General features: G+C 42.2%; 1 protein-coding gene across 4 annotated transcripts in view; it reads left to right on the top strand.

Moving 5' to 3' along the window:
* The window catches only part of LOC120774914 (teneurin-a), a 226,763-nt gene that overhangs the window by 173,861 nt on the left and 25,011 nt on the right, over positions 1-27,891 (top strand). For 2 of the 4 annotated variants that reach the window (XM_040104787.1, XM_040104789.1), the window contains 4 exons: positions 951-1,097; positions 3,207-3,414; positions 7,322-7,348; positions 25,962-26,081. In XM_040104787.1, coding sequence (XP_039960721.1) covers positions 951-1,097; positions 3,207-3,414; positions 7,322-7,348; positions 25,962-26,081 — 502 coding nt within the window. The remainder of the gene's footprint in view (positions 1-950; positions 1,098-3,206; positions 3,415-7,321; positions 7,349-25,961; positions 26,082-27,891) is intronic. The other 2 variants (XM_040104788.1, XM_040104790.1) reach the window with 1 other exon arrangement.

Here is a 27,891-nt window from a genome sequence, read left to right as displayed (position 1 = left end):
TCTAGGTTTCTTTACTCTAATTCTTTTACTGCGAAAATTTGAAGCTTCTCCCACAATTTCATTAATTTTTCACCCGCCCTCTGCATTTCCAGCTGTGACTCGTCTATTAGCTTTCGCGAAAGGGCTTTAAACATTTATCACCCATATCAGGCTAATTTTGCAAATACTCGTACTCAGCGTCGCTGTTGAAATTCACCTATTTCCCCTTTGAGAATTCTAGAGGTATTTTCACCTCAAAGGATTCGCGGCACGTTATCGGCCCTGCTGTGTGTGATTTTTTTAACATTCTCTGATGGTAACTGCAACCACTTTGGCACTGTGGCATGGCCTCCTCTCCCATGTTCCCCTTTGTTGTTTTTTATGTGTCGTTCGACTGTATGAAGCATCGCCTTTCTTTAGGTTGCCCGTCGTGCCTTTTACACTTTGTTGTTTACTCCTTATTTTGTTTCATAAACTTGAATGACACCACTTCGGCGGAAGACTGTGGGAGTCAAGTCGCTGCGGCATTTGACGGAATCGTACGCTGTCTGTATGTCTGCAAAGTTCAAATTCGATTTGAGTTCAGTTCTGGTTGAGGGAGTGAAATTCACGTCAGATATTTTATTGCATGGGCAAACGCATAGAGAGGAAGAAGGGGGAACAACCGAATGGAGTGGACTGTAATTGACAGTTAAGTGAACTTATTTTCCGAAGAAGAAAACTTCCTGTTATTCAAATAAAATTGGCTTTTCACCGTACATTTGGAGCGCACTAGGGGAAAGGATTGTGTAGAGGGGGCCAACATGGGAGTATGTTTGGTACAGTGTGTGTGAGTGTCGAATGATATTATATATTTGTTGTAAATCAATGGAATGTTGTAAAAAACTATTGTTATGGTTTTGAATACTTCGATGCATACTCGGAGACGGACACAAACTTTAATGCGCTTTTTTGGTTGATTCTCTTTCCAGCTGGATGCGAGAACGGCTGCTCGAGGCACGGACAGTGCACGCTGGAAAACGGCGAATACCGCTGCGAATGCATTGAGGGGTGGGCTGGCTCCGATTGCTCCATCGCGCTGGAAATGAATTGCAAGGACAACATAGACAATGACGGCGGTAAGTGAAGCACTTCTAGATAAACATATCCATGTAAATAAGCAAAGGTAAATGAATAAGTTCACATAAAGACCACAAAGTACTTATGAAGCTAATGAAGTACAAGCCAGACCTGCCATTTAAAATATCTCAATTAAGCCACATCTTTTGTGTTGAAAAACTAGCGACACACATTCATATTAATATGCGTATTCAGTAATGGAGTTCCGTTGGCTAACAGATGGTAAGAGGAAGCGGACATGCGCCCAGTTCGCCTCACTCACAGGTAAATGGCGCATTGCAGCAATAACAAAGCAATAAAATATCAAAAGAAACGAAGTATGTAAACGGAAGCGCTTGAAGAAATGAAGCTCATGAGCGCTTCTAGCTGATAGAAGTAGACTGCATAAACATTAGGTGGTGTACACCTTTGCATATTTCCCTCTCCCACTTGCCTGTGCAGCACTGGGTGCATTATGCGTGCGACTTACGCCGCGGAATAATGGAAATATAATGGACCAACTTTTCACTACCTCGTATAGGACGGCAACAACAGCCTGCGTTGTCGGACAATTGAAAAAGACGCTTCAATTTTCCTTGAAAATGAACAGGAAAAAGGTTTGGACGAGAAATAAAAGGGTGTATAATGGGTCAAACACGCTGGTACGCAACTATTGTCAATACCTAAATGCCTTAGCGATCACCTTCCTACTGAGAAGAAACTGTTGTTCATTGCGATTATAAATATTACCGGTTTGTGCGATAATACTGGCGACTACTTTCTAAAAGAGCACCAAGATCACAGCACTCGCCTATTTTTGCTTTGGCGCGAAATCCCTCATTGCTCCATTTGCGTTAAGACTGGATCAAAAATCCTTGAAAGCCTCATTGAAACATATGTGTTTCTCCACCGGAAGTGCACTTCCGCTACTAATCCAATTGAAGACAGAAGAAACAGCTCGTGCAACACTTGCCTAACAATAAGGAAGGTGACAATTGAACCAAAATGCTCACATACTCGCAATCACCAGGATAAATACTCGAATGCGGAGTAAATCTGCATCAGGGCTTATGTTTGCTTCCTCGGATTGTCAATGCAGTTTGATTATAAACAATTCGTTTAGTTCAACAACAACAACAGCAACAGCCATCCACAAAGGTAAGAGAAATTGTGTGAGAGCGAGAGTAATGTTGTAAGAGGAAGGAAGGAAGTGCGCCTGAAGTGTCATAGAACATTACGAGCCCCACCTTTGAAGGCGACCGACTGCTGGATGCGAAAACCAGCGAGCGCGGCAGCAGACCAGAAAAGAAGGAAATAAACGGATATTGAAATCAACTTAAAAGCGTACAGCTACTTAGCATTTACATTTTGTTGCTGCGTTCATGTTCCTGCTGTCGTCACTCTAGCCGACTGTCGCAGTGCGAATGAGTGACTGGATGGGTCGATGGGCAGATGAACGGGCAGAAGAAGGAGTTGAGAAGAGAGTAGAGGAATGGAAAATAAATAAATATAAAATGAAAGGATGAAAAATGAAACGACAAAACGAAACAGCTCGAGCGCCACTCGAGAGTGTTTCAATGTTTGTACCACTAGACGTCCTGGAGTGCGCACTCTTCAAAAAAAAATGAAATCGAGAAGAAAGCGGAAGACATTATCAGGCACTGTGAACCACTCCAGCCGAAGGCAGGCCTGTCGACCGGCGTGTTCCCCCGGCGCAAGATGAGCAGATTGAAGTTTGTGCTGATTGGACGTAAACACTCATTTGTTTATGATTTTAAGAGGCGTGCACACCGCTCAGGAAAGGGTTGAGCTGGCGTGTTAAAAATTGGTTCGCATGCCACAAAAACAGAGCTGCTGGGCAAATAAGCAGCCAAGGGCTTATGCTAATTTGCAGTCTTGCCTGTATGGATGAGATGATATATTGCTGCGGCAGCCGACCCCTAAAAGTACGGCTCATTAGTCCCTATTAATGCGTTTTCAGTTGCCCTCCTTTATCCGCTGCCGTTAAGCTGCGGCAGCCATTGTTGTGAGTGTCAATCAGGCTGATTGATCGGCACTTCCGCTTTGCTCGTTACTCTTGCCATCTCTTCGCAGCTCTTGCTCAATGCTGTTGATTTATCTCGTTGCAGATGGTATGACTGATTGTTCGGACAGCGAGTGTTGCTCGCATCCCGCCTGTGCGGAGCACATCATGTGCCTCTCCTCCAACGACCCTGTAGAGGTTCTGCTGCGCAAGCAACCACCCTCTGTCACCGCGTCCTTCTATCAACGAGTCAAGTTTCTGATTGAAGAGAACTCGGTGCAGTCCTACGCCCACATGGACGAATACAGCGAAAAGTGAGTACTACAGTTTACACACACATACACATGATCCCAATATCCAAATATCTAGCCTCTAGAGCTTTTACTCGCTTGAGAACGTCTTAGGCAGGGCCTCATTCAAAATAAATAATAAGCCTGAATTTTCTCATTATAAATAACATTGCAACATATGTATGTTAAAAACCGTTACTTTATAGAGAATTGCAATCAGAGGCCTAGAAATATTATAGCCATTAAGTTGCGGATATTAAGCATATGCGTATAAAATAAGGACCTAGGTGCAAGGAAGAGAAAAAGCTCAAATCGAATTCGAAAGAATGAAAATTACATATTTCTATTTGAATTACATGTTCTGTATCAGTATTGGTTTTACTTGTTTTGATTATCGGTCAAGTAAGTTTTGATTCTGCGAAGTGGCCTTGAGATTATGCTTTAAAAAGTAATTAAAAAGGCTGTTTTGCAAATATTTTCCGTTTTATTTGAAACACATTTAATTAAAAAATATTCAAAACCCCAGATCACATCCTCCAAATCCTCCACCAACTCCCCTCAATGAGTCTATCATTTTATGCGTTGGAAATATGAAAAAAATGGAAAGATATTTTCGTCCAAAATGGTTTTCGTTATTATCCAGTGAAAGCGAGTGTTTCTGTTTCTTTCATAAGCGTGTTCTTTTCGTCTTTTGCTTTTCACTAATTTGATATTATCAGTTGGTTCATTTGAGCTGTTTGGTTGCTTGTTCTTTAGTTTGGATATTAGTATCGAAAAGCTACATGTTTCAAAAATTAAAACAATCAATGTAATAACAGTAAATGTAAGCTTTTATTTGAGCTTTTTCTTTTCTTGCCTAATGTAGGGTTACCAATTTCAATCACGAATAGTTTTTTCGAACTTAATTTTGTGTAGCCTTTATTTCTTATCTTATTTTGTTATTATCTATTCTCTTTTGTGTTTTTAATTCATAAAAGGAAAAATGAAAATAAATCCAAAGCGAAATAATGATAGCACTTCATTGAGTATGTGTGTTGTCTAGTGTTTAACCTCCTTGTGTTCGTCTTACCCTGTAAAACGTCTCGAAAACATAACCTCATAATGAAAAAAATACAAATAAAAAAGCAAAAAATAGAATAACCGCTCGGGCAACATGGGTCTTATAGTGTCTTATGGGTAAAAACAAAAACATATACGACTATTCTGAACCATAAGCTGATATGCGAGAAAATATGTAAGTACAGTTCTCTTAGCGTGACCAGTGCAGAATCTCCGCTGGTCAAATGAACGTGGGCTCGCTTTAAGACACTGCCAAACGGATTATGAGAAAACTATCGGCTGGCTGTTAGCAGACCACTGATTTAAATTTCTTTGTAAGCTATGTTTTAGAGCTTTCAGAGGATTGCTAACGGAGATTCAGCAATGGAGAGGGTTGACAATCAACTTTCTTCGTTATGATTTGGTTATCGCGAGCCCAATGGAGAATGGATGTAAGGAAGCGTAATATTTAAGTTGATTGAAATTGTATTGATGAATGCAAACGTTTGTAAATTTCGAACTTTGTTGTCGTTTATTAATATTATTTAAAATGTTCATTCTTTACTTTTTTCGGTTTCAAAACGTTTTGTTAGGTCTGCTACGAGGAAAATTATATGCACCAAGCAGATATACCGAATTCGGCCTATAAGAGATTATTTTGTGATCTCTCGTATCTCAAACGAGCGGAGAGATGTCTTTACGATGTCTTATTCCAAATTAAATTTCCAATCGAATCTAAATTCTGTAATTTTTGATTTGTTTAGAATTCAACTCCAATTTACTTTGAAGTTTTACAGTGTTATTACCAATAAAGCTGTTAAACAAATTTAAGTTGAGTTGTAACTATTTACAACTTTATTTCGGTTGTCCACAATGTCAATAATGGACAATAATTACTTGCACTTGTTATACAGGGTGCTTCCAGTTGAATAATTATTAACAAAAATTGGTAAATGAAGTCGTTTAAACTCGAGACAAGGGTCACAACTATATTCGCACACTTTCGTGCGAACATTCCCTCATATGGTGCTTGTAACTTTAAGGTGATTCCAGGTATCAAGCGCCCCTGACGAGTGCGCGTTAAAAAGAAGTTGTAAATTAAATCGAAGCTAACGCTCATCTTAGTACTTTTTCGCATCCATAATACAAAAATGTTAGCTGTTTAAATATTTGTACGACTTCAAGTGAAAGTAGTAGTACTTCGTGGAGTATAAGTAAGTTCAGTTGTTTCAATTTCAACTCAACTGTATTGTAGGGTGCATCTGGAGCTCCATGTTATACTATATGTGCGCGATAGACCTCGATTCATGTTTATCTCTCATTTTCATACACCTAGTGCACGTGTTAGGAGTAATCTGAACATTCTGAGAAAAGTGGTTTTACCGAAGTTTCTTCTTGCGCTTTTACGAATATCTGTTTCTGAAAACAGAAACAAAAACAATGTTGCATAGCTACGACGAAGAAACTGCGAAAGGATGTTTCTCGAATTTGAGAAAAGAAGTAGGCAATTTAATTTTTGTTTGCCTTTCTCTTCCGTTCGAATGTTTTGTGTTGTTACCCTTAATTAATTACTTATTTTAGTACTTTTCTCTTGGCAACCAGTCACAAATCTAGATTTCCATGCATTTGTGTATTGCTAATTCTTCATTTATACTCTTATGTTTCCTAAGTATCTCAAGGGGTCCGAAAATATTGTATTAGAGGGCTGCACAAAGCTCGGCCTGATTTTGTAAAAGTGTACTTTTTTGTTGTTGTTTCTTTTGTTTTGACTTCATTTTCATATAACCTAAATATAGATGTGGTACATACAAACATATTTCTTACACCTGCAAGCTATTTAAGTACGAAAATCCGATCATAAATCACTCCGATGGCGTGTGTTTGCGAGAGAAACCAGCAACCGGCATTTGAAATCCAGTAAAGCCGGCACTCAGTCCACGACTAAAAATTAACGCAAATCGCCATATCGAACTGTCAGCTGGAAATCGAAAAGTGGACACACAAAATGAAAATGCAAACATTTGTCCATTTGAAGATTTATAGCGGCTTTGAAGTGCAATTAAGGCATTTTAGAACAGCATACATTTGCTTTGGTTTGGTTATCGATTTTCATTTTGATTTTGATTTTGACTTCGATTTCGTTTTTGATTTCACGTTTAACGCTCCTGTATGTTTACTGTTATTATCTCGCTTATGTTCGTATTCGTTCTTCAAATGTGCGTGTCCAAGTGATAAGTTGTTCTGTTTGGTTCAGTGTTTCAGTTCAGTTTCTTTTATATAACTAATAACATTATACTAACCAGTCAATTAGGTATTGAAAGCCCTGCTGGCCGAGAAGTCGACCGGGGCGGAGGAATCGGGTGCCAATGCGACAGTCTGTCAGTGTCCTTGTGTGTATTTGTCAAATGTACATTTTCAGTTAAACGTTTCGTTTCCTTTCGTTTCGTTGAAAGTATTTGAGTGTTTTGAATTTATGTTTTTGTTTCGATATTTGTTGGATTGCCCGGAAACTCATGGAGTTTTCAACAGTTTGCTGTATGGGCGAAGTTACCTACGCCTCTACACTGTGTAGGGAACTGAAGAAAATAATTTTACAAAAACAATAAAAAAGCAAAAAAAATTAATATAACAAATATCTATATTTTGTCTCTTTGTCTCTTTTTTGTTTTCGATTTGTGTCCTGTCTTTTATTGTGTACATGTCTGTGTACCCTTTGTCGCTTTACGGCTGCCCGGCACAAAACGTAAAATCATGAAATCAAAATATCTAAAACATACAATCACTAAAATACAATCAAATATCGCAAATATAAAATAAAATAAAATAAAATGAATAATCGCTGCCGAAAAATCAAAACACTTCAATCGTGAATTATGAAAATTCCAACGTACAGTCTCTTCTGGAACTCGTTCACACCTTGGTAAGTTGACAAACACGGATGCGCTCCTAGGGAAGTAGGCACAGATAACAAAACTCACACAGATATTTCAAGAACCGACAACAACACTTTTTTATTTTCATCCATTGAGTTTAATTCCTTCGAAGACTAAAGCAAAAACAAAACCTAAGCTTGTTCAGCATTTAACTTACGCGGCTCGCAGCCGAAGCTGAAGTCACTCGTATTCGGTTCCAATTCAGCCGAGCTTTTCGAAACTCAAACTCAATGCTCATGTTTTATTTTGCCGAAAGCAGGGCAAACTCATTACATAAAAAAAGAAAAAAGAACGGTGTCACAGACAAACAAAATATTGAGAATACAAAACCAGTAACTGTAAATATGTCTTTGTTTTAGTTTTACCTCTATGTATGTGTGTAATTCGCGGTCGAATGCATTTTTATACATAAATTATGCAAATAATTGGGATTTCTACTATAACTTATTATTATTGTAACTGTTATGAATATCGATTACAGTTGTTTGTTGTATGTGTACGTGTCTATGTGTATTCCGTTAATTCAATTCCGTTGAGTTTTTTCATTTGTTTTGTAATCTCATCGAGCTTCACTAACATCGACTAATCACATTTTCCAATTAATCATTCAGTCATTCAGCCAATCGGCCGCCATATCATTTTGTTTTTGATTCTTAGTCTTTTCGTTTTGCTGTTTCCTCCATAGTACCATATATACATACGTACATAAATAGTTTGTTTTATTTGTTGTCTCCAATTTATTCACTCATTTTGCCTGATATGTACATAATTATTTTGAAATCAACAAGACAACAACAAAAAAGTTCACGGTAATTATTCCGCTCATTTTTTGACTCATTCCGTACTGTTTTTGTTATGTTCTACATTATACTTAGTGAAACCCGCTCGCCTCGTCCTTTATTGTATTGAACGTAGAGAATTGTGACATTTTCAGAGAGTTCGACTCATAAACGTTTTTCAGTTTTCAGTAGATTCACTTCAACATCTTTCGTTTACATATATTTACACATGATTTTTGTGCTTTTTATCGCATTGAAGAGTGAAATCACCATCAAATTTGTCATTTCGTTTTGTTTCAAACTCTTGGGTGCCGAATTAGTACACTTTTAAGAGAGCGCTCAACAGAATATTTACATGGAATATTTGAGGAGTAAAACAACAACGCAACTGAGAGTCTCTAACTGCCTACAATAGAGAACGAAGAAGTGTGAAAACAAACTATCCACAACCCTTATATGTGCTCCCAGCCCAAATCAGAAACGAACATCCTTACATGTTAAATAAAATACATAAGCCATAAAACAGAAATAAAATAGAATAAAAAAAAGAAAACATTTTCTGCAACAATAATGTGTTGAGAAGATGAAACTGATAATCAAACTATAAAAATGCCAAACCTTCCAACTTTCCCCATTGTCTGCGTCTTGAAATCATTTGTTTATCACCACCAACCCCACATGTACACAGACACGCCACGCAACCCCAACCACATCCACCTTCCCCTCATACAAGCGTAGCCGCTTCTCCAGTTACTACACATTAACAAAATCAAAAACCAAAAATAGAAACAAAACACAATCAAAAACCGAACACTGCAAAGTTTTAAAGGATTTTGCGTTCTCTTTAATTTCCATTTTCGAAATATTATTTTCAAGTATTTTTACAATATTCGAAAAATCTAAATAAAACGTTAACCTAAAAATAGGGCTTGCGATAAGTTTCATGTTGCCTATCAGATTAGACAGAGAGTAATTTCGAAAATATAAGAGAGGAGCGGATGAATAAAAGCGCTAACACATATTTGAAATTAAATTGTAGATTCTGTATTTATTCGGTTTATTAAAGAGGTTAAAAAGGAAGTGAAAGGATTATTACAGTACCAAACTTTTAATAAACGTTTTAGGTAAAATTTTGAAATGTAGCAAATACGTATATACATACATGTGACTATAATTGTTTATTACAATATACATATATATAAGTGATTTCGAATATCTAGAGTTTTCTGGCTTAAAAACACGGCAGGAACACTACACAACAACAATGCTGGGTTACTTCTGAAGCTGCACTTATTGAAATAACTGCTATCTGACCCTTACTATCTTCCAATCCGATATCGGCGACTGCCCTGAGGCAGAGGAAATATGAACCGTAAGCGGCCGCCACTACACTCATTTCCATTAGTAATCGAATGGCCAAGCAGCAGATTCCATTACGCGGCTCCCTGCTAAATAACTGGTAATCCGTTGCTTTGCGAAAACAAATAAATCTATACGAATGCAAATTCGCCAGCTGCATAATGCATGGACATAATAAATTGCTAGCACTTTTCAGCTTAGCGGCGGAAACGAGCGTTTGAAAGCCATTTGGGACAATGAGAAAGTTTATATATTTTTATGCAGTGCAAAGCGCCAAATCATCACTATAAAAGTGCATAATTCCGGCACTTGCCGCTGCACCCACCCCACACCATACACACCATGTCGCCATAAAGGCCCACCACGGCGTATACGTAACAAATGTCACGCCAAACTGCCACACATCCATGGTTGCTTAGTAAAGTGTAGATTAGGCACCGAAGGCGGACGCCCCACTCACCCAATGGCACAAACACGCAAATAAACAAAACGCTCCAACAATAACAAAATAACGACGCAGCTGACGCTTTAGCAGTGAGTGCGTGTGTTTGCGTGCCGCGGCTGGCTTCCAGTTCTACATTTGCTTGCAGCCGTACAAAAAAATAATATGTAAATGTTAACACCAACTATAAAAAAAGTGTTACGCTAAAAACAAAAGGTCCTTCGAGTGCTAATGAAAATGGAAATGAAAGTGTAAATAGAAACAGAAATAGAAACAGAAATAGAAACAGAAAACGAAGTAGAAGTGGCGCTGGAGTGCTCGCGTGCATGGACATAAAATTTAAATAATTGCAAACCAGATTAAAAGCGAATCAAGTAGCCTTTGGCGGTGTGAGAGAGCGCTTCGGTGATCTACTCGGTCATGTGTACATATGTATGCTGCGCACAGTCATGCCACCAAGCTGGCGACTAGTGCATTTCCGTCGCGTTCGCACGGCACCTGCGGGCAGACAGCACACAAGCTGCTCCGCCGCAGAGGTCGCCCAGCTAAACACACTAATGCGAATTATATTTCGCTATCGCTTTGCTCGTCGCCATCAACCTCAAGCTGGCGCGCGCATATTCAGTGCGCGCAAACGCACCAACAACATTAGCGGTGTGTGGGCGGCTTAATGCAGCGCTGTAGCTAAGAGTGCAAATAAAATATTGCAATTTATTCGTTATCGTGCGCAACTGACACAATAAAATGCAATTTTCCCACATTCGCGGACCTCTCCTCGCTCCTCCAGCGCGCTCTACTCGGCGCTGCAGACTGCTGTGTAGTCAGGCGATGCCATATCGATTGTACTTAGGTTGAATGAACATGCAGCACATGAGGAAACAGACAAATAACGGCAAAAAGCTCAATTGCACAGACACAAACCGTTACTGTTATTACTATTTTTGCCGCCATTATGATAACGGACGAATCCGAATTGTGTTATTGCATGTGTGCGATCACGCACGCAAATACACCGATAAAACTGCATATTCTTCGCCTGAGTTGAGCCACAAAATAGTACTAATTGCCGCACACTTACTGCACCCGCCTCGAAATAAATTGTTGCTAAAAGGGACATCATTACTGAATGCTTTCTCTTACTTTTGTGATTTTAAAGAGTCTTCTTCTTCTTTATTGGCATAGACACCGCTTACGCGATTATAGCCGAGTTAACAACAGCGCGCCAGTCGTTTCTTCTTTTCGCTACGTGGCGCCAATTGGATATTCCAAGCGAAGCCAGGTCCTTCTCCTCTTGGTCCTTCCAACGGAGTGGAGGTCTTCCTCTTCCTCTGCTTCCCCCGGTGGGTACTGCGTCGAATACTTTCAAAGCTGGAGTATTTTTGTCCATTCGGACAACATGACCTAGCCAGCCACAACCCTGCGAAGGGGATGTTTCGCCTTCTCACTTTACCTCGCCTTCAAACGGATGTTCTTAGGCTACCCAGAGGATACTTGGTCAAAGACCGGAAGTCGTGAGCTGCTTGAATCATATGTAAAAGAATCGTTTCTGGCTCCTTCCAAGTGAAAGGCGATCAGATAACTTTCCTCACTTGCGTGAACTTCTACACATGAGTCCATCCATTAAAAAGATCACATCACCGAATTTATGATTAAACAAGAGTTTATGTCCTCTCTCGTTAATGATGCATTCTAACCTAATTCTGGAATAACCAGTTATTTGAAAGCGGTTCGCTGATGACTGAAAGAGAAAGTTGAACATTACTTTATATGGTCTGATGGGAAGACTAAAGTGTCCAGAACAAAATTTTCGTTCGTGCAGCAGACGAGTCGACGACAAAATGAACTTTTGCATAAAAATGTTGGTTCACAACTTTTTCTACCAGTGGTACATTTATACTCACCATTTACTGAGAATAAATATGAACTTTCGTTTCCGATTTTGCACCGTGTATTTCGTTGTTGTTGATTCACGTTGCTTTTATGCACGTCTGTTGGCTTTCGAATATTCGATTTATTTGTAGGGATTCGCATGTCGACGCACAACTGCACCGCATCACGGCCACTGTAAATTATCGAAATAAAAATGAATGACTTTTAAAGCAGTAGCACACGGATGTGTGGCAAGTGTGCGCGGCACTGGCTCAGCAGTTAGCATTCGGGGTTTTAGCAGCAGCTTTATCACATAATTTTCAGCTCACATTACTGTGCCACCCTTAATCCATTTTGAAGATGATAATCTCTGTCGATTTTACTGCGCATTCCAAATGACAAACACGCCATCCCAGCTGCGCCTGTGTGCGACATTGCGAATGAGTGACACGTTTTTAGCTGGCGAAACGCAGCACTCATGGAAGTGTACACCCACTAATTGTGGACATGCAAAGTTGTTGTTATTCTAAAAAACTGTTATAAGCCACATTCTCACTAAGTGACCCTTATTTATGCCCATTCTCCTTGGTGACTGTTCTGCTGTAACGAGATGGCTAAAGAGCCCTGGTGTGTGCAGATTTATTGGCAGCCAATCACTAAATCGAAATCAAATGATGACGTGCTTTCAGTCGCCACTCCACTCACCACAAAGCCATTGAAAAGCAGGTAAAAGCCTTTGGAGAACGCCCGCGGCGTAGGCAAATAACTATAAATAAACACAAAGGCCCAAATGAAATCAAACAATAACAACAAAAACGTACAAATACCATGCACACTTCCAACGAAACAGCGAACTTAGAAAATAACGAAAGCAACAACAATACCAAAAGCAGAAGTGAACGAGCCAAAAGTGTTTTCTAGTTACTTAGAGTTCCTTTCAGTCAGAATGAAACTTATTTGTGTCGCAAACTAAACTGTTTCCTGCTGTTCCGCCATGCGCCCTACCACCGCCCGCGCTGAAAGGGCGGGCGCAGTGGCTGATTACCTGCCATTTGCTGGCGGCAGCAGCACGCGAGCGCCCTCTCCGCTCCCCGGCTAAACCTAATTCTGTTGGCATTCATTATTGTGCTTTCGCAGAGATTTTCTCCGCGCTCGGCCTCTCCTTCCGACGGAAGCGAGTGCGGCTGCCGCTGCAGGAGAGCCGCCCACCCCATTACTTCGACTTATTGTCACTCAAGTGTTCTATCGCAACAACAACAATTACTTAAACAATAGCGAAAAGTAGCGGAGCAGCGAGCAACAAAGGCCGAAGAAGTGGCTTTATAAGACGGCGCAGAACGGCGGTGCATAATAGAAATGAACAATGTGGAAATTGTAAATTGCGGAGAATGGAAAAAACAAAACAATGAGGAGCAAAACTATAACAAAGCAAAGTCGGCTCTTACCCCTCACCCCTCTTGCCGCTGCGCCAGCGAGCGACTCCACTGAACTCCACTTCGCTAGCGAATAGTGGCGGGAAAATCTTACTTCCTGTTTTTCATCAATTCTATTATTTTTGCAAAGTGAGCGAACATGAATGAAAAGAAAGCCAAAACGAAAGACGCCAAGAGAGTTAACAAAACACAGGGCCAATGGAAGAAAGCACCGAACGCCCACATCCAAGCAAGCGGGACGCCGTCGAGGCAGTTCATTGTTCCGAAAACGGTAACAAAACGAAAGTTCCTTGTGCTCATCCTCACCTCCTGCAGCCCGCTCGCAACCCCGGCACGGCGATGTGAATGCACTTTTGTTGCAAGAACTAGGTGAAGTGTTGAAGAAAACAATATCCCCGCCCCCTCGGAGGTTCGCTGCAATAATGAGTTGGCTGCGGTGGAGGCTGATTATCTGAGCCTGTAATCGAAATTATTCAGTGCACAGTCGAAGATTCTCAAAAACATGTGCAGTCGCGTGGGCGGTGACGCCATGGACCCAGGCACGGGTGGCGGCGATAGAGCGAAAAGCGCACTGCTGAGGAGCAACAAGCGTTGGAAAATTCAATGCATAAATAATGGAAAATTTAAATGCAGTCTCAAATTTCGTGCGCAGCAACAGCATTTTGCATAAAAGTAATCAAAAATATTTTAGTTTGCTTTCTAGTTGGACTTCACTCACGCGGCGGATGCGTGCCATGTCGCTTGGCGACTGCGGAAGATGAAGCTACGCCGTTGTCATGCTACAGTTATGAAAGTGGCAATATTTATGAACTAGTTTCTGAAATGAAATTCTAACTGTACATTGAATAAGAGATTGCAAGTGGATTTAGCATTCGTTTACTCCAGAATAAATACCTCCCAGTGGCGGCTTGCTAAGCTCTTTATATGTGCACTGGAAATATATATTGCAGCCCGTTTAACGGGAAATTAAGTAATATACCGTTTTCTAAAAGCTTAATTCTGGGATTTAAAATGTGAATATTTGTCCCAAACAAGAGACTCATTTAGGAGAAAGCAATGCCGATATTTAGGGTCTGCACAGAAGTGTGAGTGCCCATCTTATGTCTAAGGAGGTAATACAACAACCACAAGTAACGCTTAAATGAACTTGCACTATTTCGGAGGTGAGGCCCAAGCATTTTGTTCAATTCGGAGAAGCTTCGACCCTGTTCATTAAGATTCTCCGGCGATGCGCTTATAGCCGCACATAATTTGCTCCAGTGTTTGCTTATCGCTCAGCAATTTTCTTCTTTCAATTAACACTTCCACATCAAAGTTTTAATGAGTTTCCATTAAACGTGAAATTGCCATGTTTTACATAATTGTGTTTCTACTAAAACATAAAGTGTTTTAATCGCATTTTAATACGCAACTGGCGCAATCAGCCGCCGCCCACCCCGCGCGCAAATAAACAAGTTCGCTTCGATTGTTGCCAGGCGTCGGCACGAGGTTGCCAACAGCGCTGCCCGGCAACAATCAACATAAATGTGAGAGTAATAAACAACTTGTTATTTTGGCTTACATTGCATAACATTGGATCGCATTGGATCGCTTTCGCCGAAATTACACCCATCCAGCAGGAGCAGCAGCAGGGGCTCCACTGCGCCGACTGCACGACTTTGGCGCCACAGCCCAGCTGCGAGCCTCACCCATGAGGCCGTGAAGCCGTGAGGCTATCAATTTGCGCCGAAAGCTTTCAGCCGAATTCCCTTTTATTGCCACCCCTTAACCCGTGCAACGACATTCAACCTTTGCGTAGCGCAATTTCGTTCTAATGTGTGAGTGTGTGGGTGTGTGGGTGTTGAGGGTTGTTTGATGAATATATTCCGCTGTAATTCTATCATTCAAAAGCAGCTAAACTTTAACGGCGCTTCCCCAATAAACATCCAGAAATTAATTGCAGACCCGTTGGCTGATTCGGTAGCTTAGGTGAGCTGCTGGCGCCTGTGGAAGGCACGAGGCATGACCTTGAAGCGCCCAAATGTAGCTGTCTTCCAACAAATGGAAATTGCTATCAAATTTGTATTGTGATAAATATTTTATTGGTGGCAATATGTGGCATTACAACTTTCCAGCAACAAGCGGTCTTCGTTCGTATGCAAATGAGGAAATTACGGCCCGAGCTTGCCGGCTTCAACACATGCTTGCAGGGAAATTCAAAGCTTTAAGCAGAAAAGCTATTAAATTGAATTCTGAGGTGTCAGCTGTCACTGTCGTTGTCCCTGTTGGTGGAAGCTCACATTAATGGAATTTTCTGCATTGCCCTGCCCTTTTCTATTCCGCCTAAGCGGCCCGTACACATACACACATATGTACGCATTCCCCTCCTGTGGCGTTTTCCTTTTGTGCGATTTCAGCGTTTGCTTGTCGGAATTTAAAATGAATTGTGTCAAACGCTGAAAAAATGTGTCTACATGCCGCAAATAGTTTTTTAGCCCCACATTGCACTCACACAACGGCGGAGGCCGTTGCTGGCGCGAGGCGGCTGAGAATTCCGTCCACTGAAATGGCTGGCGGCCAATGAACGGAGTAAATTGCCGACAGCAGAGCTCTGCGCGGCTCCTCGCCCGCCTCTAAGCACCTTATCTACGCGTCCCTTCGTTAGGTGCATACTTATTTTTCCGCTTGCAGTTTTTCGCTTTCTGGTGACGCTCGAAATAAAAAAGCCAACTTATGTTAGTTTATCATGATTTTTCGTGGAATTTGTACCATGTAATTCCTGACACAAACAATTTTCTGCGCGCCTACCCCAACCCGGTGCATGGTGCCGAGCGGCGAGTATAGCTCCGCAGGTTGCATCTCTGCCGTCCTCAGCACATTTGCTGCCTGCCCCTCGCGGCCTTCCATTCCGCGTGTGTACTTAGACAACAGCCACGGCGAGCCCAGCTCAGCCATTGTCCTAAGCGCTGCATTGCCTCCTTCAACACCGACAAGCTTACATGCCGCATGAACACTGGTGTGTGTGTAGCGTCACTTGCAAACGATATGTGGCAGGATGTGGCTGGCCGGAGGAGCGCAAGGTAAAGCGAAATGCAACAAATTTCATGCTTTTTACTCTCATTTGTTTTTGTATTGTGTTTTTCATTTATGTGGCGCAACAATCGTGCAGAGTGGTTAGCAACGAGCAAAACTTGGCTGATTCTTTCCACGAATTGCAATTGGGCGCTGCGCCTCGTGTGAGTCAGTAGTGCGGCTTCGCTGGCAGGCCAGTCGGCGGTGAAATGGGTGTGTCGTGACAGGCGGAATGTTGCTCTGTATCAGCTATTTTCTTGCGCCATTTGCCGCGCACGAATCCTTATCTTCTTGCCACACTGACGTGGGTGGCTACCAACGGGCCCTCGCATGCACGCCATGTCTGCTTAGACGCGTTTGTGTGGGTGAGCTCCGTGCGGGTAGCATTTTTTATGGACACATGTAGTTGCAGCGCTCAATTGCCCATCGACTGTATAACTTTGTGGGCTTTTGTGGTTTTATGATTTGCGGAAACGCTTATGCGATGTCGGTGTGTCAGCGCAAAATTGCCATCGAAGAGATAACTTTGAAGTGTTCGGCAAGCAAAATGTGAAACGCGACGCGACGAGACAACACGGCCGCCTCGCTCCGTTAGCAATTTCCCAAAGTGTTATGAACTAGAAAGGGTGTACAACGGCAATTTCGGGTCAACTTTTAGGTACTTAGAGTGCCACGTTATCTATCTAAACATTTATCAAAGGACCCGGACTACAAAGAAATATAGGAAAGTTGCAAAATGTTTCGTGCACTTTTCTATGCGCCGCTTCATTTAGTTGTTGCTTTAAATGTTTGTTTTTTCCTTTGCTTTTTCTCTGCCTTCAGGAAGAGAAGAAAGGCTTTGTCCATTTTCAATTCGTGCAACCGACATAATTACTTGTGACAGCCTACAAATGTACTTCCATAAAATTGCTCCGGCGCCTGCCTCTCCCTCGCCCCACGCTGTGCTCCATGCTCGAATGTCTTTTTATTTTATTGTGCAACTTACAATTAAAATAATTAACTTTAAATGCTACAAAAAGGTTGCACCAGCAACGACGCAAGCGGGTTTGCCATGGAAAAGACGTCGACATGGCTGCCGAACAATTTCCGGAAGTTGAGCAAACGGGTCAAAGGCGAAAGAAAACAGATAAATAAAGCTTCAATTAGATTAAAAGCATAAGAAGCTATGCGCGGGGCCAGGTGATTAGAAGGCGCTTTGGGAAAGTGCAAACCTGTTGATGCGAGCTCCTCTCACGACGTCGTTGAAGTTTGTTCCTTAAAGACACTGAACGACTTCGCGGACAACTAAAAGTTTAATCGGCAGGCTTTGAAAATCTCAGGTCCGCAACCCCCGCAATTTGGTCTAATTTATTAGATAGAAACAGTTATGTCGCGAACAGAATTCCTCTATGGGCTCAATACACTTGAAATTCTTTTGGGCGCTCTGTCGTCCAGGAGACCCCCTCTGCCTATACATATAAGCAATAACAACAATATGCTTGAAAGCAAACGTAAGCGGATTCATGAGGGTATGTAATGAAACGCCACAGTGAGGCAGGTGCTAAACGGGCTGACCGAGTGGCAAATAAGCGGAGTGAAGGGTTCGCGGGGAATACCTTTGTAAAGGCATGTAGATATATGAATGATGAAATAACACCTGATACAAGCATGTTTTGAAATATTTTCGAAAATATTGAAAAGAAGAATTATTTAAATATTGCCTTTGTGTTGCAACAATGAGACTCTCTCTTATCCGCGGCCATACATGATTGCCCTATGGCACATATGCTCGAGTGGTGGAGTATTTTTTCATACATCCAATCGGTGCGTTTGCATTTATATTCGCATATAATGGCGCCTAACGGAGAGATTGGGAAACCGATTTTCCTTCTGTTGTTATTTAGAAAATGCCATGCCGCAGCAAAAGCCTGTTCGAAAAACCAGAGAGCAATATCTCTGTGCTGCTTTCAGCTATTCGCATATAATGGCGCCTAATGGAGAGATTGGGAAACCGATTTTCCTTCTGTTGTTATTTAGAAAATGCCATGCCGCAGCAAAAGCCTGTTCGAAAAACCAGAGAGCAATATCTCTGTGCTGCTTTCAGCTATGAAAATAAAAAAATAGTATTTGGGAATCTTGTGGATTGATTAGCGCTCGTGTCCGATCTTTTTCCGCATTTGTGAAAAATACGCCCGACCAATCCAACTCCCTCTGCTAAGTGTTATATTAAGGACCTCGTGCTCCCTTTTCGGAGTCCTCCGTTCGCAAATAATCAATAGAGCGTTTACGCTTCGGTTTGGTAAATTTGTCGGCCAACTGATGCAACTAGTAGGTCAGGCGTAGTTTGTGTGTGCAGCACCGTGCATACAAATACACCAGAAGGCTTTGACTCATCACAACAAACTGCATCTGCAACTAGCAGCCTTTGCTGCACGCAAGTGGAGCTTAGCGAATAAATTGCCTGCCTGAAACAAGTGACACTGCTCGCCTCACGCGTGACATCTGGGGCACATTAATTCGTCTTATGACTTGCCGCACGCGAAGAGGCAAGTGGAGGGAGCCGGGTATCTCCGTCATTTGCTTCATCAGTGTGCGTGTGTATTAGTGCACAATCATAAAGATAATAAAAGATTTCAATAGAAATGATGCTCAACTCAATCCGCCGCCTTCGGATTCTTTCTCAATCTGCCGGGACACTTTGGTTGCAAAGATTAAGCATTCGAAACGTTGCAAGCGCAGCGAGTGATATTTGAACACTTTGTTGCTTCTGAGTGGAAATATTCATAATTGAATTTCACAATGGCATTTGAGTGAGCGCAACATTTACTATGTAAAAGCCACTTGGGCTTGACGGCAGTGTGGGTCGCTCGCATTAGCAAGTGGCATGTGGCATGTGGCAAGTAGTTGGGCCTTCTGCTGCCGTCATCTGTTTGAGGGACTCGAAAATGCGAGTGCGCAGAAAATTGCAACACTCAGCGACAGCTTTTCAAGTGTCACTTTTGCATGTCATATTATGTGCCCTAATAAATGTGTATGCATGCAACTCGCACAAAAGCAATAGAATTCACTTTCACATGCCGGGCCTTCTCACAAAAAATGCTTCAGCTGCACAAAATTGCTCCATACTAAATTAGTGTGTACATAACTCTCTGCACAAAGGAGGCGTGCACAAGCCACCAACACATGTGGCATGTTTGGTGCTCGCAACGACTGGCTGAAAGCCGCTTTCATGGCCCTGCGTCGCTATGTAAATTTACAAAGTACAAATTATGCCCTACAAAGCGCTACTTTTGTGCGAGCAAACTTAAAAATTCTATTTAAAAATTGTTGTTGCTGCGAAAAGCTTTGAACGACCGAACGAATGCCTGAATGTGTGAATGTGTGAACGAGAGCACCGGCGGGTGGGTGCATGAGCAGATGGAATGGCAATGTATGGAATTCCCAAAACGACGTGCCAGCGGAGCGGGGCTGCCACGGCTGGCTGGTGGAATGGTGAGCCGAGCAACACTTCATCAACGTTGCAGACACACGCGTGTGCTCCACAAGCAGACCCACGCACTCCTTCACTGCAGCCATTTTGTCATACCTCATGGTAGGGGAAACAGCGAAGTCGCGGAAGATGGTGCACAGTGCAACAAGTCGGTCACACATGCGAAATTTTCTTTTTGGAAAAATGGAAATCTAAAGCTTAGATTCGCAAGGCTAACTTCACTTCAACGAATCTAGAAATTATTTGAATTCATTCAGTTCAAAGCGTTTTGAAATCGCTTTTTAAGGGGAAAATCCCGAAAAGCTGCTGTGGCGACTTCATGTCGAACTTTGTATTCAATAAAACGCTGGGGTTGCAACTTAGATTGCAAGTTAATGAGAACTAAAATAAAAAACAAAATCGGAAAATTCATAACACTTTTCATCGAGAAAAGTGCCAGCGGCAGAGCAATAGAACTCCAACACTGTGCGCACTCACTTCCGCATGCGAGCTTGCAAAGCGCGCATCCACCTAAAGAAACGTACTATACGTATATATATGTATGCACAGGTAGGAGCCGTGGCGATGAAAGATGAATGGCTTAAGGACTGAAAGCGAGAATTAAAAGAAAGAATGGCTAAAATCCGCAACTTAAGCACCGCTCTGCCTTTCCGAACACATCGCGGATCATGTAGGTATGTATTACATACATATGTATGTATAGATATAATAAATTACTTTGCGGGCACTTATCAACACAACCGCTTGCACACCCTGTCTTTTGCAACTGTAAAAATGCGAAAATAACGGTATTTAAATCATTTGCTTAGCTGAAAGCGGAATGCAACATGTGCACACTTCAAAGTGTAGATATGTCTGCCTCACCACCGTAGCAGATTAAAAATGGTGGAAGCTGGTAGGAAAATTGGCTGAGAGTGCGACTCTACGGTCCGCTGGCAAGAGAGGTCGTGTGACCGAAGAGGTGATCATGTGGCAAGCTCGTAGAATGGGTGCGCTGCACATAGACAGTTGCACCTGGACTTTGTGCAACATCAAACTGCGTCCACCACCCCATCTCTACACCGGCGAATTGAAGGGTGTTTCGATCAAAATTCGAACATCGCAATGTGTTCAATGTGTTTCGAGTGGCATTGCCACAGCAGTGACCAATACTGGCATACGTCTAGTCTTGTTGTTGTGGTTGTACGTTCGCTGTGTCAAGAATGCCAATAGTCACGTTCTTTTCCATTTTATTTACGTTTCAGGCGCCTCTTTGTTGTTTTGGGCATTATCGTAAACTGGCTGCATGAGCGCACTTTCCGAGGGCAGAAATGCTGCGTGCAATGTTTGCTACAACAGTAAATTGTAAGTGGATAGTGAAAAGGGAATGCTGGTTTTACAACAACAAACAGGGGAACAAATGCGAAATTCGGAAGTCGCTTTAAAATTTCGAAAATCCAAATAGCGGAGCCGTCCCTCCAAAAGTCAACCTAGTGCCAATAACCAGAATCTTATCTTGATGAGTATCACTTTTGAATATGAGTACTGTTAACTCTAAGCAAGAAAAGCACGTGTGCTCAGCAGTGTGGAAAATCTGGAAAGTGTCTCACTCGTGGGACTCCTACACATCCCCTTTCAGTGCCCATGAAGGGACATACTCAACGGTAAACAGGCGCTCAGTGGCAGATGCTCGAGGATGCGATATATGGACCAACGAATGACTCATATATTTGCACACACACACACACATATATGCATATGTTAATAATTGTTATGGACCCAGCGACTATATTGGCAGGCAGCCTCGCACACAAGTCCATATTTATATTTACTGTTTATAAATGTGAATGCACTGATAAGAACAGAGCGAGCGAAGGTGAGGGCATATCGTCTGTATGTTTTTAGGCCGCTGACGTTAGCGCCAACGCGCTGAGCAAATATTTAGGGGCTCTCACACTCGGCCATATTGTATGCAGCATTGTGCTTATTGTCCACTTCATCATCGCTGTGTCGCATACAAACAGCAAACACTCACATTGCAACAAAGTTAGACATTTGCCTTCAGTGGCATGACGGAGCACCAATGTTGCCACAGCGCAAAAACCATTTGTCCTATATTAGCCTTTGTTTGCCTTACAAGGAGAAAGTGACGCAAGAATTTGTTAGATAATATGTGCAGAGCACTACAAAATCCGTCGCGTACTTTCAGCTACAGTTAAACCCGACTGGAGATGGGCTCAATCTTCGCGATTTGACGACACTTCACATTAAGCGCGCTGAAGCCAAGTCCCAGTTTCACATTAGTGGATAATCTATGCTTGAATTAGGGTTCAGATATATGATTTTCACGAATATATAATTATATTGCCGGGGAATAAACAGCTGGCTTGGGACCAATAGCAAACGCCAACTAAATATAATCTGTTATATGCTAAATTCAATAGGAACTTTAAAGGTATGCGGAAAATGGCTAAAATGAACGCTTGCAAAACGACTAAACTGCTTATGAAGATGGTGCACATACATGGGCTTTGCATCCTTGCTCACTTGTAAGCCCTCACTCACCCATCCCAGCAATTCCGTGAGCCGACGACTTGCCTATGCACTTCGTTGGCTGTGTGACACACATTTCGCAGATTGCATTTGGTCGCTTTTCAGCTGCCGAGTCGGCCCCCATCGGTTGCTCGTCCTTCCCTCTTTCGCCGTCCGCCGCTCGTACACAACTCACTAATTTTCAATTTTCGCCTCGTCCGCCCTCCTGGCTTGCTTACAATGTTCTGCACTTGTGCAGAGTCGCTGGCGTCGGGCACATGTCCTCGTGCCGCTCCGTGCCACATGAAATATTATCCATTTCAAGGATTAGACGTTATGCCATAAATTGACTCACTTGCATTTATGAGTCTTTCATTAGAATTAGTCGCATTGCTGGTTAGCCGCTTGCCAAGCCATCGAGCTCCGCAACTGTGTTAGTGTGTTATGATAGTTGGTTGGCTTATTTCGTTGGCAGGGTGCGCCGGGAGGTGTGTGAATGGGTCTTGTGATATGCTGCTTCATTGTGTATGTGGTCAGTACGTCGGTTGGTTGGCAGACTTGGTTGGGTGCCGTGGTCAGATGCCTGCGACTGCTTACCCCCGAACAGCGGCCGTCTTCGATGTTCCACGAATGCACATGTGTCTGTGTGTGCGAGTGTGTGGGCTCTTCTATGTATGTGTTGTTGATATTGAGCAAAGCTTCAGTTCCATTGCTGCCGCAGTTCAGCTAAACTCAAACCGCTTTCCGAGAACGGGGAGAGCAGAACGTTCGAGTTGAATAGTTGGCGCTTATGGCTTTTCTCTATTCTACTGACTTGTGTTTCCTCCCTGCCTTCGCATCGCTTAATTGATGTGCCAATGGAAAGTAATTACTTTTTCATTTCTTCGTCGCCTTCGTCTCACTTCGCCATTCCAACGGACCAAGCTGTTCTGCCACTTCGGGTTAAGTGTAAAGTTTTTATGTAAGCTTTTGCGTTCAACGCTCGATGTGGAAAATATTTATATCCAGCCCAGCACATCCGTTATAGTAATTCCGCAGGGAGCGTTCCTGTTCTTTGCTTTTGCTTACTCAATTTTTGCGTTTTATAGCAGCTAATTACGTAATGACTCTGATTTTTTCTCCAGTTATTTTATGCTGAGTAAGTTAACGGCAAGGTACCCGTTATTGTTGAAGAGAATCGTTGAACTTCATTGATTATAGAAAAGTTGAAATAGGTGATGCGAATCTCTCGGGCTTAGCCCTGGTCCAAATTTTGTTCGATTGCTTATTAATGCTGACCTGTTATACTTTTCTACAACTCTGACTGTGTTACTGGAAAAACTTTCCGATCAGGGTATGGTATTTAACAACCCTCATCCGAAATACTTTTGAAAACATAAGGACAAACTTCCGTCACATTTCAAAAAAGTATTAAATGATATCGGTGTAAGAAAGTAACCAGTTCCTACAATAAATTTAAAGCTGCTGAGTCCACCTCATAATTGTTTATGTAAAAATATGTCCGAAAACCACGGGTCCTTTCTCCAGAACCTGAAAAGGGATGATCAAAGGATTAAAGGCCAAACATTTCAGAGTTCAAATTTCCTTTGTCTTATATCCAACTCTCATCTTGTTCTCGCTTTCACCCATTTACCCCTTAAATGGTTTGTAACTAAACGAAAGTCTTATTTTTATAACAATAACAGCAAAACGGAATGACTGTGGCACGCACGCTGTCCTCCGTTTATAGTTGATAGAGCGGCGTCCAATAAAATGTTGCAAGTGAACAAAAAATTACGGCGATAAAATTGCTTGCGGATCTATAGACTTACCAGCTCGTACACACGCATCAACAAGCACACTCACACACACACGGGTGACCAGAACAACATATTGTAGCATATGTTGAGGCGTGTTACACATTTTTAATGCAGTCAAGCGTTAGCGGTAAAATAACTATTTAAGTGTGCTAGTGCATGAAAATAAGCAAGTTTTATTACGAAAATGCGACGATACAATAACGAGTGCACACATACGTACGCGCTTGTTACACTTAAGGAAGTGCACGCTTACACCGTGCGCCTGTGTATAAGGCAGACAGAAGCGCCTCACTCACAACCACACACACCCACAATACACGAGCGCACACTCACACACATGCAGAGAGCGCCACAGTGCCACAGAGCATGATTTTCCGTCGAAGATGAATGCGGTGGCAAGCTGGTGGCGAGCGGAGGCGCTCGCAAATAACCCAAAACGCGTTAAATGAAATTGCCCTGAAAGAACGACATGATTAAGCTCGAGTGAGCGCCGAATGTGATTTGATCAAAGCGAAAGAAATTGCGGTGTTCAGTCATAAGCTTGTTGCCGCACTAAGCAAACAATTGAGTTAAGACTCTAGCAAGAATAACGACATCCAAGGCTCGCAGAACTATCGCTGCGCCTGCCGTCGGCCCACAGGGCGAGCCACAAGGGTAACGAGGACACGTCTAATGCGATTACATGCCGCGCATGTGTGAGTGAGCAATATTGTACATTTTATTACTACAACAACAAGTGGTGCGGTCGTCAAACGGATGGAGCAAGAGCCCACACTTGAATGTGTGGACAAACACACACGCACACATCGCTGTTGCCGTCGCTCAGTGTAAGCGCACTCATATGGATGAATTTGTGACGCTACGTCGCTGCTTTCGGTGTTGTTGCTTCATTTATTTACATATATCTGCAAACATTTGGCGCACACAACTGCCGTTAAGCCACATAACCATCCATGTGCGTGGGTGGGGCGCGTTGTGCACCCGCCAATAAGATATTTATAAATTCAAAAAATTACGGCTTTTTTCCTCGTAAAAACTCTCAAAGCTGTTTGTTGTTGTCAGTTATTATTGCTTTTTTGTTGTTGTAACGTCGTCATATTACGGCTTATGTTAGCAAACAGCTTTTGTGCAACTTCCCAAACATTGTGGAAATAACATGAAACTTATCGCAGGGCTGTATTTTTCTAAAAGCAAAGCATTCGAAATAGTTTCCACTTTCAGCTGCATGTTTTCAAACCTAAACTGTAATTTAATAAAAGATTAAACAAAAGAAACGTCGGTGTGCCATTTATTAGCATCATTCGCGCCCGTTAGGGCTGCGCTATTTCAGTACACACACACACACATACATAAAGTGGCACATCGACTCTGTAAATACTTCCGTTATATGCATACTTAATTTATTGATATACGATTAAGAAGATCCGAACCGACCGAGATCACCTTAAACATCGGTTGAGTAGAAAACGTATTGCATTCAGTACCTGTTCAAAATTACTCTTGGCACTTTTTCTTTCACTTTACTTTAACTCGATATAAACTAGTCTTATTGTACTCTCAACTCTTTATTTTAAGAATAAGTTAAGCTTCTGCATCAAATGCCATGCATTTCACATCCTAGGAACTTAAGACTTTCACCAGTTTTTCATGATTTTCAATTTTACTCCTCTCGTAAATATTTGGAGATCACAATTCATCAGAAATTACAGCATCCGCCTTTTACTTTGCCATTCCCCGAAACCACACATATAAATACTCTTATACGCCGTTATGTTTTCAACCACTACACTATCATGACATTAATCACGCATGCGATTTCTAACGTCTCTAATTGTGCCTTGTTCTATCCCCCTATTACCCGCCAACCCGCTCGATCTGTGCACTGCAGTCGGGTGTCGGTAATGCGTGGACAGGTCATCACGCCGCAGGGACTGGGCATTGTCGGCATTCGGGTCTCGGTCGACCGGGATTCGAGGTTCGGGTTCACTCTGACACGACAAGGAGGATGGTGAGTACCTTTTCCAATATAAATGCGTAAATATTGTATAAATATGTACAAATACCAATTAAGCAATTTTAAGTACAAGCTCTAGTATAAGTAGTGCTACCAACGCATTTTCCGCCCAGCCGACTGTACAACTTGAATTCATTGTAATTTATGTCGATTTTTAGAGCTCAGGTGAACGCAGACTTCACTTTCTGACAAAATACTCTGGCATAACTCACACTCCAGGAGATTCACTGAGTTTCTTCGAGATATCTGGCGTTGCCTATAGAAATCGCCTAATTAGAGTGGCAACAACAACATAAGGCTCACGCACTCGGCACAGAGGGAGCCAAGTCTGATATGGTTCAAAGGAAGTTAAGGATATCATAGCAACACACACACACACACACACATGCGCAGCCACTCTGGCTCATTGTCATAAAGAACCTTCTTCGGAAAGTTGAATATTTAATTGGAAATCCGCTTAGAGATATTAAATATATTTGCATACAATTTCCTTGAAATTTCAATACCGACAACAACAACAACAGCTGCGCCAGTCGAAATGAAACAGCAAATCGGAATATTTCTGCATAAGCAAACAAATACAAAGTAAGACAAAAAAAGCCCACACAACGACATAAGCGAACGAATGAACGAATGAATAGGTGCAGAAAGAATGGAATTTTAAAGGCATACAAGTATTTTAATTTAATCCCATTTAAATTGTGAGTTGGAAACAATGAGCAAGCAGTTTCTAGGTGGGAGTGGAATCACCTTATCAGTCGGCTGAAAGCAGTGAGAGCGCGCTAGTGGAGAAGGAAAATCTACAGCTGCGGCGCAAACAACGGCCTACGACAATAGTTACTGTCCAAGCGCTGAACTCCACAACGCGAAATTTGCCAGTGAAGCGTCACAAGAGCAACTTTGCGCTGCCGGGCATCTTCCGACCTCAGCGGTGGTCATTGGGCTCTTCAAATAGGCGAAGCTTCGTGGAAGCCACAACTACCGCTGGCTGCCAGATACTTCGCTTCTTTTCCTTCGCCTCGCAGTTGCCCTCGCGCAGCGTGTGTTTTTCGAAAACTAATTAAATTAAATTTGCAACGCATGAACAATTTTTAATTCTGATAATTTTTACGAGTGAACGACTGCCTGCTGGAGGTTGCAGCCGAGCGGTACTCTGCTGAGGACATTGCGGGCGAAGCAAGGCCGGAACCGCAAAAGCTAAGGACATTGTCAAAGCCTAGAACATAAGCTTTATTTATAAGCGAGTAGTAGGTAGATTACCACACGAGAATGAGAAACTTTCTTCGAGACTCGATAACACTGTGCAATACAGCATAAAAATAAGCTTTGGCGGCTATTGAAGATTTCAATTTCACTTATAATTACATACATATATGTATGTGTGTACAACAATATTCGTATAATTAATTCGTGAACCATGTGCAGCAAGTAAGCCACGTAGCAGGGCTTGGTTCATAGCGCTTGCTTAGTTGGACATTCCAATTATTGTGATTTAGGCCTCCAACTCCCTCTATCGCGGGCATATACATATGTGCAATGGACAGGCATGCATACTCAATAAAGATACTACTCACTCAATGCCTCTTATCCCGCCCCTTTCCATTGTTATGAGCTCTGCCAGGCTTCGCTTTAGTGTGTACTTGATATCACGCCGTCGCTCTGCTGCTGCGCCCTTGTTGTCATATAACTTTTCATTAGCCCAGTGCCTTAATTCGCCACGTCCAATGTAGCAGCGGCTATTCCCAGTTATTTATTTATGCGCAGTCTCTTTTGTCCCTGTATTGTTATTATTATTAGCTGGTTT

Source organism: Bactrocera tryoni, chromosome 4 (genome assembly GCF_016617805.1).
Source record: "Bactrocera tryoni isolate S06 chromosome 4, CSIRO_BtryS06_freeze2, whole genome shotgun sequence".
Taxonomy (NCBI): Eukaryota; Metazoa; Arthropoda; class Insecta; order Diptera; family Tephritidae; genus Bactrocera; species Bactrocera tryoni.
Note: the sequence above shows the minus strand (reverse complement) of the source record. Positions and strands in the feature narration are given on the sequence as shown.